Raw genomic sequence first — 12,556 nt, 5'->3', positions numbered from 1 at the left:
TCAGCCTTCTTGACCTTGGCCATGCCTCTGAGAACTTGACACCTTGTACTTCTGGACATTCCAGGTTGGTTGCAGTTCTGGAATATGGTGGCACTGGAGGATAATGGGTTCCTGGTAGCTTGATGTTTAATTCTTCTCAAGTCTGGAATATGGTGGCACTGGAGGATAATGGGTTCCTGGTAGCTTGATGTTTAATTCTTCTCAGCTCTGGAATATGGTGGCACTTGAGGATAATGGGTTCCTGGTAGCTTGATGTTTAATTCTTCTCAAGTCTGGAATATGGTGGCACTGGAGGATAATGGGTTCCTGGTAGCTTGATGTTTAATTCTTCTCAAGTCTGGAATATGGTGGCACTGGAGGATAATGGGTTCCTGGTAGCTTGATGTTTAATTCTTCTCAAGTCTGGATTATGGTGGCACTGGAGGATAATGGGTTCCTGGTAGCTTGACGTTTAATTCTTCTCAAGTCTGGATTATGGTGGCACTGGAGGATAATGGGTTCCTGGTAGCTTGACGTTTAATTCTTCTCAAGTCTGGATTATGGTGGCACTGGAGGATAATGGGTTCCTGGTAACTTGATGTTTAATTATTCTCAAGTCTGGATTATGGTGGCACTGGAGGATAATGGGTTCCTGGTAGCTTGATGTTTAATTCTTCTCAAGTCTGGATTATGGTGGCACTGGAGGATAATGGGTTCCTGGTAGCTTGATGTTTAATTCTTCTCAAGTCTTTTGCAGTTCATTTGCGCCTTTTCTACTCCATGCGTTTTTTGTGCCCCAGTTGACTATTTGCAACAACTTTTGCAACAAAACTGTCCGGTGGTCACACCTCCATAGTTTAGCTATTTCAAGAGTGTTGCATCCATCTGAAAGGCATTTTACCATTTGACTTTTCAGTATCAGTTAAATCTCTTTTTTGGCCCATTTTACCTTTGGTAATGAAGCTGCCTAATAGTTATGCACACCTTGATATAAGTGTTATTCACTTTTGCCACACCCTCCCTCGTTACACAAATACATATCACCTGAAAATGATTACATCCAATAAGCATTCAAGTTTATATGGTTTGGAGTTGGAAAATGTGCATAGAAATAATGATAAGATCAGAATTCTCACTTGCCTAATAATTGTGCACACAGTGTATACAGGGAGTACCACTACCAGATTAATAGGTACGGGGTATTTTAGGAAGATATACATGAAGGCAGGGTAAAGTGACTAGGCATCAGGATGGATAAGAAAAGTAAAATAAAGAAAAGTAGCAGAAGCAAATGATATGTGTAAAAGTGTGTGTGTGCTTGTGTAATGTGTATTAGCAGCATACCATCCTGCATCCCACTGCTAGCTTGCCTCTGAAGCTAAGCAGGGTTGTCCTGGATGGGAGACCAGATGCTGCTGGAAGTGGTGTAGAAGGCACTTTCCTCTGGTCTAAAATAAATAAATATCCCAATGCCACAGGGCAGTGATTGGGAACATTGCCCTGTGTAGGGTGGCATCTTTCAAATGGGACGTTAAATGGGTGTCCTGACTCTCTGTGGTTACAAAATATCCCATGGCTCTTATTGTAAGAGTAGGGGTGTTAACTGTGGTGTCCTGGCTAAATTCCCAATCTGGCCCTCATACCTTGATGTCCACCTAATCATCCCCAGCTTCCAATTGGCTTATTCATATCCTCTCCCCAGTAACTATTCCCCAGGTTATTGCTGTGAATAAAAATGTTTAAAAAAAATGTGTGAATGTGTGTGGGTTTTGTGCAGGAGTGTCAATGTACTGTGTGTGACTAGATGTGTGTCTGTGTATGTATATATGTATGTATGCGTGTGTGTGTGTGTGTGTGTGTGTGTGTGTGTGTGTGTGTGTGTGTGTGTGTGTGTGTGTGTTGAGTCAGTGAAGACAGTTTGGATACCAATAATTGACTATTTAGCAATCCTATGGCTTGGGGGTAGAAGCTGTCTCAGAGCCTGTTGGTCCGTGAGCCGATGCTCCGGTACCGTTTTCTGAACGGTAGTAGAGTGAACAGTCTATAGCTTGGGTGGCCGGAGTCTTTGGCAATTCTTCGAGCCTTCCTCTGACACCGCCTGATATAGAGGACCTGGATGGCAGGCGGCTCTGCCCCAGTGAAGTACTGGGCTGTCCGCACCACCCTCTGTGGCGCTTTGCGGTCAAGGGCGGTGCATTTGCCATATGTGGTGAGAGGCTCTCGATGCTCACTCAAGATGCTGTCGAACGTTTTGAGGATCTGAAGGCCCATGCCAAATCTTTTTAGCATCCTGAGGGGGAAGAGGCGCGGCCGTGCCCTCTTCATGACTGTGCTGGGTTGTGTGGACCATATTAAGTCCTTAGTGATGTGGATGCCAAGGAACTTGAAGCTCTCGACCCGCTCCACAACAGCCCTGTCAATGTGGATGGGGTCGTGCTCTCCCCTATTTTTCCTATAGTCCACGATCAGCTCCTTGGTCTTACTAATGCTGATGGAGAGGTTGTTGTCCTGGTACCACACTGCTAGGTCGTTGACCTCCATCCTGTAGGCTGACTCATCGTCGTCGAAGATTAGGCCTACCACTGTCATGTCGTCAGCAAAATTTGATGATGGCGTTGGAGTCGTGGGTGAACAAGGAGTAGAGGAGGGTAATAAGCACAGCCAAAGCACTTCATAATTACAGATGTGAGCGCTACAGGGTGATAGTCATTTAGGCAGGTTACCTTGAAGCTGTTGGTAATAGGGACAACGATTGTCATCTTGAAACATGTTGGGATTACAGACTGGGACAAGGAGATTGAAAATGTGAGGACACTTGCCTGCTAGTCAGTGCATATGCTTTGAGAACGTGTCCATTTACATAATTATTCAGAACCTTTACTCAGTACTTTGTGAAGCGCCTTTGGCAACGATTACAGCCTCGAGTCTTCTTAGGTATGACGCAACAAGCTTGGCACACCATTCTTCTCTGCAGATCCTCTCAAGCTCTGTCAGGTTGGATGGGGAGCGTCATTGCACAGCTATTTCCAGGTCTCTCCAGAGATGTTAGATCGGGTTCAAGACTGGGCTCTGGTTGGGCCACTCAAGGACATTCAGAGACTTATCACAAAGCCACTCCTGTGTTGTCTTTTAATGGTCAAAAAAATGTGCTTTTCTTTCAAAAACAAGGACATTTCTAAGTGACCCCAAAGTTTTGAACGGCAGTGTACATATTGTGGCAGACGGCAGGGAGACGTGAGGGGAGTGGTTATTGAGGGGAGATATCTTACAGTTGGCTCCACCCCTGAGCCTTATATGGACTGCCTGCCCCAACAAGGCAAGGCTGTGGTTCATTAAGCCAGGGAGTCCGGCACACAGGGGCAGAGAGGGGAGAAGAAAGAGCACGGGGAGAAGAAAGAGCACTAGCTGTGTGATTACCTGTTGTGACCTGGACTGTCTGATTACCCCCCTTGTGTACTGAACTGGATTGGCTGAGGACCTGAGTTTTAGGATTACCCCTGGAGAATGGAACGGACAACGAGACCAGTTTGTGGACTGTGAAATAGTTTGTGACCCCCCCCTTTCCCCAGTGTACAAAAATCCCTAATAAACTCCCAATTTGCATTCTAGTTGTGCTACTGGTTTGTGTTTTGTTATTTTTAGAACTTGTTGACGTGGAAACCCCACACCCTTGAGCCTGCTACAATATGAATATAATATATATTCCAACATCAAGATCATCATTAATCATTGTTTTAACATTGTAAAATATTCCAGTAAAATATATCATGTGATCTTAGGTTTATAATGTGTCTGAAGCGTACAATGTAACACTCATGAGGTGAAAGTACATAAACCACTGTGGAGAATATATTTTTTAATGATACAGCACTTGTGTGATTAGAGCAAATTAGATACTTGCATAGTATGTGCCACACAAAGTCCAAAGCTACCTAGTATTTTAGAAATCTGACACCTTAAGCTGAAGATGCAATACTGCATTAACACAATTAACGCTCCTAGCTCTTCATTTGGTTTGCCTTCAGTCCCAGACCCCCGCCTCTTGTATCTTCCATGACATGAGAGACTTATAAAGCAAAGCAGGTTCAGAATGAAAACCTGAGTTTCTGCATCAGCTGAGACTGCACCAACCAGATGCTAACAACACTTCCTACCTTTAATATGGCGGTCTATTAGAGCTGACCAGGTTCTGCTCACACATCCTCTGCCGCTTGCTGCTACTGCTAGTATGCATTTGTTTTTCTTGCTACCCACCACCACCCCAACCCCCACCTGTTTGGTTCTGTTTTCCTTCCTGAAGGTGGATTGGTATAGTAAACCTTGCTCACTGCCTGTAGTTATTTTGTCATGTATTGATGCTTTGCTCTGACAGTGAGGTACCCTGACGGAGCGGAACCTATTGCCGAGACCTATTGTACTGTTCATATTCTCTAATAAATGGTTAAACGAATACCTGGTGTTTCCTTTCTGGAATGTATTTATGCCTGGAGAGGGAGTCCTTCAGAGGGAGATACTGAGAGAGCTTCTCAGACTGGCTGGCTCCAGGGTTTAGGTTCACAGGCCAAACAGACGTGTCTTTATATCCTCCTGTCCGCCCTCGTTATGGCAGCTAATTCTAATGAGCCCCCTAGTCCAGACCACCACTTGAAGAGCAACAGGACACTCACTCTCCCACAAGGGCTTCATAGCTTCTGTAGGAGTCAAAAGGAGATGTTTGATTGTCAGATGCCAGGTTGTTCCAGTAACTGGCAGGGATTTTCTATATTATTAGTGATTATTCTTGATTAGATCATTCTTACCTGCTTCCCTAGAGCTTGCATAGAGTTAAACTCGATCTGTTCCCTCTTGATTCTGACCCAGTCAGGCTCATCTGGGATCATAAAGGCTAGAATCATCTTGACCAGGATCAGGACATGCTAACAAACACACATTTTAGTCATTTAGCAGATGCTCTTATCCAGAGCAACTTACAGGAGAAATTAGGGTTACGTGCCTTGCTCAAGGGCACATCGGCAGATTTTTCACCTAGTCCGCTCGGGGATTCAGCCCAGCAACCTGTCGGTTACTGGCCCAATGCTCTTAACCACTAGGCTACCCTCACCTATGTTGGTTGGGCAGATGATGACACTGTAACATTCTGTAAATAAGACAATTGTTATGAACCATGTACTGTTATGAACAAGATACTGTACCTCCATCAGGAAGGCTCCCCAAACCTAACTCCCCTCCCTCATACTGTACCTCCACCAGGAAGGCTCCCCAAACCTAACTCCCCTCCCTCATACTGTACCTCCACCAGGAAGGCTCCCCAAACCTAACTCCCCTCCCTCATACTGTACCTCCACCAGGAAGGCTCCCCAAACCTAACTCCCCTCCCTCATACTGTACTCCCCAGGAAGGCTCCCCAAACCTAACTCCCTCCCTCATACTGTACCTCCACCAGGAAGGCTCCCCAAACCTAACTCCCCTCCCTCATACTGTACCTCCACCAGGAAGGCTCCCCAAACCTAACTCCCCTCCCTCATACTGTACCTCCACCAGGAAGGCTCCCCAAACCTAACTCCCCTCCCTCATACTGTACCTCCACCAGGAAGGCTCCCAAACCTAACTCCCCTCCCTCATACTGTACCTCCACCAGGAAGGCTCCCCAAACCTAACTCCCCTCCCTCATACTGTACCTCCACCAGGAAGGCTCCCCAAACCTAACTCCCCTCCCTCATACTGTACCTCCACCAGGAAGGCTCCCCAAACCTAACTCCCCTCCCTCATACTGTACCTCCACCAGGAAGGCTCCCCAAACCTAACTCCCCTCCCTCATACTGTACCTCCACCAGGAAGGCTCCCAAACCTAACTCCCCTCCCTCATACTGTACCTCCACCAGGAATGCTCCCCAAACCTAACTCCCTCCCTCATACTGTACCTCCATCAGGAAGGCTCCCCAAACCTAACTCCCCTCCCTCATACTGTACCTCCATCAGGAAGGCTCCCCAAACCTAACTCCCTCCCTCATACTGTACCTCCACCAGGAAGGCTCCCCAAACCTAACTCCCCTCCCTCATACTGTACCTCCATCAGGAAGGCTCCCCAAACCTAACTCCCCTCCCTCATACTGTACCTCCACCAGGAAGGCTCCCCAAACCTAACTCCCCTCCCTCATACTGTACCTCCATCAGGAAGGCTCCCCAAACCTAACTCCCCTCCCTCATACTGTACCTCCATCAGGAAGGCTCCCCAAACCTAACTCCCCTCCCTCATACTGTACCTCCACCAGGAAGGCTCCCCAAACCTAACTCCCCTCCCTCATACTGTACCTCCACCAGGAAGGCTCCCCAAACCTAACTCCCCTCCCTCATACTGTACCTCCACCAGGAAGGCTCCCCAAACCTAACTCCCCTCTCTCATACTGTACCTCCACCAGGAAGGCTCCCCAAACCTAACTCCCCTCCCTCATACTGTACCTCCACCAGGATGGCGACCAGTAAGATGTTCTTGCCGCTGATCCCTCCCTCCAGACAGAACTCCTGGACGCGAGGGGACAGCAGTAGCAGCCAGCAGTTAGACATGACTGAGACAAAGCCCAGAACCTCAAACGCTGTCTGAAACATACACACAGGCATACAGTAATATGGTTACAGGTACATACAAGGACAGGAGCAAATACAGACATGTGCATAGTGACATAGATGGGCACTGATTAGGAAATAATATTGACCACTACACGTTGCTCACATCTATTTATTTACCAGATTTAGCTTCATAACACATTTGTCTGCATTAAAAATGCCCTCTCTGTTTGTTCAAATTCTCACATCGCCCCAAAACCCTCCTGACCTGCCACACCCCCATATTAGACACAGGGGCAGAGAATGGCTTCCGGAACAGTTTGCAGATCTTGTAGGCATCCCCTGGGATCTCTGTGACATTGTTGAGAAGCAGGAGGACGGCGGTGAGCGGGTACACACAGGAGAACAGACTCAAATACCCAAACTTCACCAGCAACTCAATGTACTCCGCAAACAGGCCCTGAAACGTAGCCACAGACGCAATAAGTTCATCACCAAAACAAAGAGACCCCTAACATACGACATGCAAATATTATCGGGTTGAAATAGACATTCGTGGTTGTATGAGTTTTGCCATAATTAAGCAGCTAGGTTATGTATATGTATGTGTAGTTGTGGAGCCACTGGCCGTGTTATTTGTGGAACTGCATCTCTGTGTATGCATGTGCCTATGATCACCCAGGATCCAACCAAAGAGTTCCTAATCTTTGATGGAGGTATGTATCGGGATCCATGATATCTAATGTCTGTTAGGCTGAAAACTATACTGTTTTATAATCCCTATGTTATGTGATAGTGTTACAGTTGTGTCCTGTATTTACAATATTATTGTCATTTTAAAAAGTTAGCACGTTGCTGTACGCTAAAGGTTAGCTAGCTTCTGTCCTGTACAGTCCTTGCTAATGAGGTTAGTCACCCTGTGAAGAGTAAATGCATTTTTATTTCATGTCACTCAGATTTCATGACGGATTGGCAGTTGCTCTAAAGTGTGTGCGCGTGTCTGCAGGTACGGGCTCTCAAACTGTTATGGAACATTGTTATGTTACTGTACACGTGTATGGCCATCAGATAGAGTTTATAAGATGAGTGCTCCTCTGTAGTCATGTTGTTAAAAATCTAAACAGCATTGTGTCCTTTGTTGGCCAAGCATATGAGAACCATTACACATATACACCCAACCTTGATTCCACCCCCTAAGGCACAAGATGCAAAGAAACCAAGGCAGACGAGCACAATGAAGAGAAAAACAAAACAAACAAACACATTTGACATGGACTTACTGGAAAAGGGGGAAGTCTTCTCTGGGCTCTGAGTTTGTCCATCTCTAGGTCGTCCTCCTGCTCTTTCTTATGGGGAGCACTGAGGAAGCGGTCGACTATAAACGGCACTACCACCTCTGTACACTGGTTCACCAGCTGGTTCAGAATTAGCAGAGAGGCAAGCTTCTGTGTGCACAAATCGACAAAACAAACATAAATAGTTGCATACTGTATACACACACTGTCTGGGATCAATTACGACGCACAGAGAGAACATGATCTGTTCTGTTGCAGAGTGCAAGAAAACATATATTTTAGATCTACCATTTAAAATGAGGTATTTCCACATTGTATAACTTTTCCTCCGGCCATAGACAAACAGTGCTGCCCAGCTGAAATCTCTTACCTTGCGTAGCAGTGGTAGGTCCTGTTTGTAAAAGGCAATGTGGAAGAGCACAGCAAAGTTGTTGAAGAAAGTAAACTGAAAATGAGAAAGCGAGATTTTGGCATATTATTTGACAGTATTATTTGGCATTGATAGACTAGTTTTATGCACAACAACTTTCTATCCAAGCTGGGAGAGTGCACAAGGACAGCTCATGTTATGTCTGTGTAACCTCATGTTATGCAGGTTCAGTAAGGCTATACAGCACAGTGGTATTTCTTATTTTTTATCAATTGGTTGTTGATTAGTATCCTGTTGTACAATCTGCAATGTTTGAATTTCCAACTTTAATAACTAAACAAGTAATTACATTATTGCCGCCAGCCAGCAGTTTAAATCATGGCAGCCTTGCAACACAGACCTAGAAGGGTTCCACAGAAACTGTGTTATGTGAGTGTACACCTACCTGTATCAGATTACATTTAGCACCAGGGACTATTGCAACACATGTACAGTGCCTTTCGGAAAGTATTCAGATCCCTTGACTTTTTCCACATTTTGTTACTTTACAGCCTTATTCTAAAATGAATTAAATAAAAAAATATCCTCATCAATCTACACACAATACCTCATAATGACAAAGCAAAAACATATATTTTTTTACATTTTTGCAAATGTATTAAAAATAAAAAACAATTAATTTTGCTATGACCCTTTGCTATGAGACTCAAAATTGTGATCAGGTGTATCCTGTTTCCATTGATCATCCTTGAGATGTTTCTACAAGTTGATTGGAGTCCACCTGTGGTAAATACAATTGATTGGACATGATGTGGAAACACATCTGTCTATATAAGGTCCCACAGTTGACAGCAAAAACCAAGCCACAAGGTCGAAGGAATTGTCTGTAAAACTCCAAGACAGGATTGTGTCGGGCAAATATCTGGGAAAGGGTCCCAAAAAATGTCTGCAGCATTGAAGGTCACTAAGAACACAGTTGCCTCCATCATTCTTAAATGGAAGAAATTTGGAACCACTAAGACCTTTGGCCTCCCGGCCATTCTGAGCATTCTGGGGAAAAGGGCCTTGGTCAGGGAGGTGACCAAGAACCCGATGGTCACTTTTGATAAAGCTCTAGAGTTCCTCTGTGGAGATGGCAGAACCTTCCAGAAGGACAACCATCTCTGCAGCACCACACCAATCAGGCCTTTATGGTGGAGTGGCCAGACGGAAGCCACTCCCCAGTAAAATGCACATGACAGCCCGCTTGGAGTTTGCCAAAAGGCACTTTAAGACTCTCAGACCATGAGAAGCAAGATTCTCTGGTCTGATGAAACCAAGATTGAACTCTTTTGCCTGAATGCCAGCCATCATCTCTGGAGTGACCTGAAAATAGCTGAGCAGCAACGCTCCCCATCCAACCTGACAGAGTTTGAGAGGATCTGCAGAAAAGAATGGGAGAAGCTCCCCAAATATAGGTTTGCCAAGCTTGTAGCGTTGTACCCAAGAAGACTCCAGGCTGTAATCGCTGCCAACGGTGCTTCAACAAAGTACTGAGTAAAGGGTCGTAATACTTATGTAAATGTGATTTTTCAGTATTTTAAAATTCTAAAAACCTGTTTTTGTCTTGTCATTATAGGGTATTGGGTGTAGATTGATGAGGGAAAAAAAGATTTAATACATTTTAGAATAAGGCTGTAGCGTAACAAAATGTGGAAAAAGTGAAGGAATCTGAATACTTTCTGTATGCACTGTATATATACAGTAGAGATAGGGGCGACCGGGGAGAGGGAGGAAGAGGAGAATAGACTGACAGATGGGGGAGGACGACTGGGACTGACCAGGAGGACTTTGGTGATATGATGGTTCTGGAAGGAGGACTCCTCTCTGTGGTTTTCTATGAGGGGAAATCAGACTGATTTTCAGTGGACTTATCACTTATCACACACAAACTGTGACACCTTGCATCCAATTGCATTCTCTATTATTCTATGACTCTCTGCTTTTTGGTGAACTTAGCTCTGTGTTCCCAAACATTCTACCCCCTACTGCAATTATTCATCAACCTCACACTTATTTTCTCTCTCCCTCTTCTCTAACCCCTTCTATCATCTCTTCCCTATCTAACTCATCTCCCTCCTCATTGCCTCACCCCACTTGGTAAGTTGCATGGCCACAGCGTGGTACACATTCTTTAATATGGTGGTGTAGACTGTGTGGGCTATGGAGGGCATGTAGAGCAGAACTCCAGAGAACAGGGAGCCGCTGTCCTGATGGAAGCCCTGTACCAGGGCCTCTCCGTGGTAGAAGCCTGTCATTCCCAGCACCACCAGTCCCAGGAACAGCCCCACTAGGGGCAACGACACCAGACCTACACGCAGCTGCCTCTGCCACTCCGGGAACAGGGGCTCCAGACGGCCTGTCACAGGGTTGATCCCCAGGGTGCCATAGAAGCCAGGGCGGGGCTCAGCGAAACGCTCGGTCAGGTGCCGTGTGCCCCAGCGGTGGGAGAGGGAGGAGCTCCGGCGCTTCCAGAACTCGATGAACACCGTGGACCACAGCATGCTGAATACAGCCTGTACCATGTGACCGCTGACTGAGAGGCCATAATCTTCCTCCTCCATCACCCCCTCCCCGGCCTGCTCCTTCACCACCCCACCACCTCCAGGCAGCAGAAAGGTCAGTACAAGGCCCAGGAAGGCAGGGGGAACCAGGGCCCAGGTGTAGAATTGCAGAAAGCTGAAGTAAAACGCCATGGTGCCTCCAAAGTATGACTGGATTGCATCTGCACAGGAAGAGAGCGATCAAAATTGGTAAATGTTTGTGGTGGTGCCAGAGCTTGGCGATATAGACAAAAAGTCCTATCGCAATAAATGTAACTATTTCGCTCGAAAACAACAAATACAATGATAAACCCCCCAAAATAAATGGACAGTTACTTTACATTAGCAGTAGGGCTCTGGATTTGTTTTGTCAGTGCCAAGTAAGACATCTGAGATGGTAGCCGATGATTATAACAGTAAGCTATATTTCATCGAACACATCCAGGAAATGCATGATTTCCACAAACCGATGCTGGCACTAATACCATACTCAATGAGCTGTATACGGCCATAAGCAAACAGGAAAACGCTCATCCAGAGGCGGCACTCCTAGTGGCCGGGGACTTTTAATCCGTTTTACCTCATCTTTACCAGCATGTTAAATGTGCATCCATAGGGAAAAAAAACTATAGACCACCTATAGTCCACACACAGACGTTTACAAAGCTCTCCCTCTCCCTCCATTTGGCAAATCTGACTATAACTCTATCCTCCTGATTCCTGCTTACAAGCAAAAACTAAAGTAGGAAGCACCAGTGACTCAGTCAATAAAGATGTGGTCAGATGACAAAGATGCTAAGCTACAAGACTGTTTTGCTAGCACAGACTGGAATATGTTCCGGGATTCTTCCGATGGCATTGAGGAGTGCAGCACATCAGCCACTGGCTTCATCAATAAGTGCATTGATGACGTCGTCCCTACAGTGACTGTACGTACAGTGGGGAGAACAAGAATTTGATACACTGCCGATTTTGCAGGTTTTCCTACTTACAAAACATGTTGAGGTCTGTAATTTTTTATCACAGGTACACTTCAACTGTGAGAGACGGAATCTAAAACAAAAATCTGTAAAATCACATTGTATGATTTCTAAGTAATTAATTTGCATTTTATTGCATGACATAAGTATTTGATCACCTGCCAACCAGAAAGAATTCCGGCTCTCACAGACCTGTTAGTTTTTCTTTAAGAATCCCTCCTGTTCTCCAATCATTATCTGTATTAACTGCACCTGTTTGAACTCGTTACCTGTATAAAAGACACCTGTCCACACACTCAATCAAACAGAGTCCAACCACTCCACAATGGCCAAGACCAGAGAGCTGTGTAAGGACATCAGGGATAAAATTGTAGACTGGGATGGGATGGGCTACAGGACAATAAGCAAGCAGCTTGGTGAGAAGGCAACAACTGTTGGCGCAATTATTAGAAAATGGAAGAAGTTCACGATTTTTATTTATTTATTTCACCTTTATTTAACCAGGTAGGCAAGTTGAGAACAAGTTCTCATTTACAATTGCGACCTGGCAAAGATAAAGCAAAGCAGTTCGACACATACAACGACACAGAGTTACACATGGAGTAAAACAAACATACAGTCAATAATACAGTATAAACAAGTTTATATACAATGTGAGCAAATGAGGTGAGATAAGGGAGGTAAAGGCAAAAAAAGGCCATGGTGGCAAAGTAAATACAATACAGCAAGTAAAACACTGGAATGGTAGATTTGCAATAGAAGAATGTGCAAAGTAGAAATAAAAAT

At 45.2% G+C, this 12,556-nt stretch overlaps 1 protein-coding gene across 1 annotated transcript in view; it reads right to left on the bottom strand.

Annotated features, from left to right (window-relative positions):
* Nucleotides 1-3,758: 3,758 nt before the first annotated feature.
* LOC112218448 (anoctamin-10-like) overlaps nt 3,759-12,556 on the bottom strand; it is a 35,750-nt gene continuing 26,952 nt past the window's right edge. The window contains exons 6-13 of the mRNA XM_042301465.1: nt 10,340-10,972; nt 10,029-10,084; nt 8,209-8,283; nt 7,824-7,988; nt 6,812-7,003; nt 6,439-6,576; nt 4,779-4,895; nt 3,759-4,670 (exon numbers count right to left, since the gene is read on the bottom strand). Of these exons, the coding sequence (XP_042157399.1) occupies nt 4,662-4,670; nt 4,779-4,895; nt 6,439-6,576; nt 6,812-7,003; nt 7,824-7,988; nt 8,209-8,283; nt 10,029-10,084; nt 10,340-10,972 (1,385 nt within the window). The 3' untranslated portion in view covers nt 3,759-4,661. The remainder of the gene's footprint in view (nt 4,671-4,778; nt 4,896-6,438; nt 6,577-6,811; nt 7,004-7,823; nt 7,989-8,208; nt 8,284-10,028; nt 10,085-10,339; nt 10,973-12,556) is intronic.

This window comes from Oncorhynchus tshawytscha, linkage group LG19 (genome assembly GCF_018296145.1).
Source record: "Oncorhynchus tshawytscha isolate Ot180627B linkage group LG19, Otsh_v2.0, whole genome shotgun sequence".
Lineage (NCBI taxonomy): Eukaryota > Metazoa > Chordata > Actinopteri > Salmoniformes > Salmonidae > Oncorhynchus > Oncorhynchus tshawytscha.
This window is presented reverse-complemented; position numbering and strand designations above follow the sequence as displayed.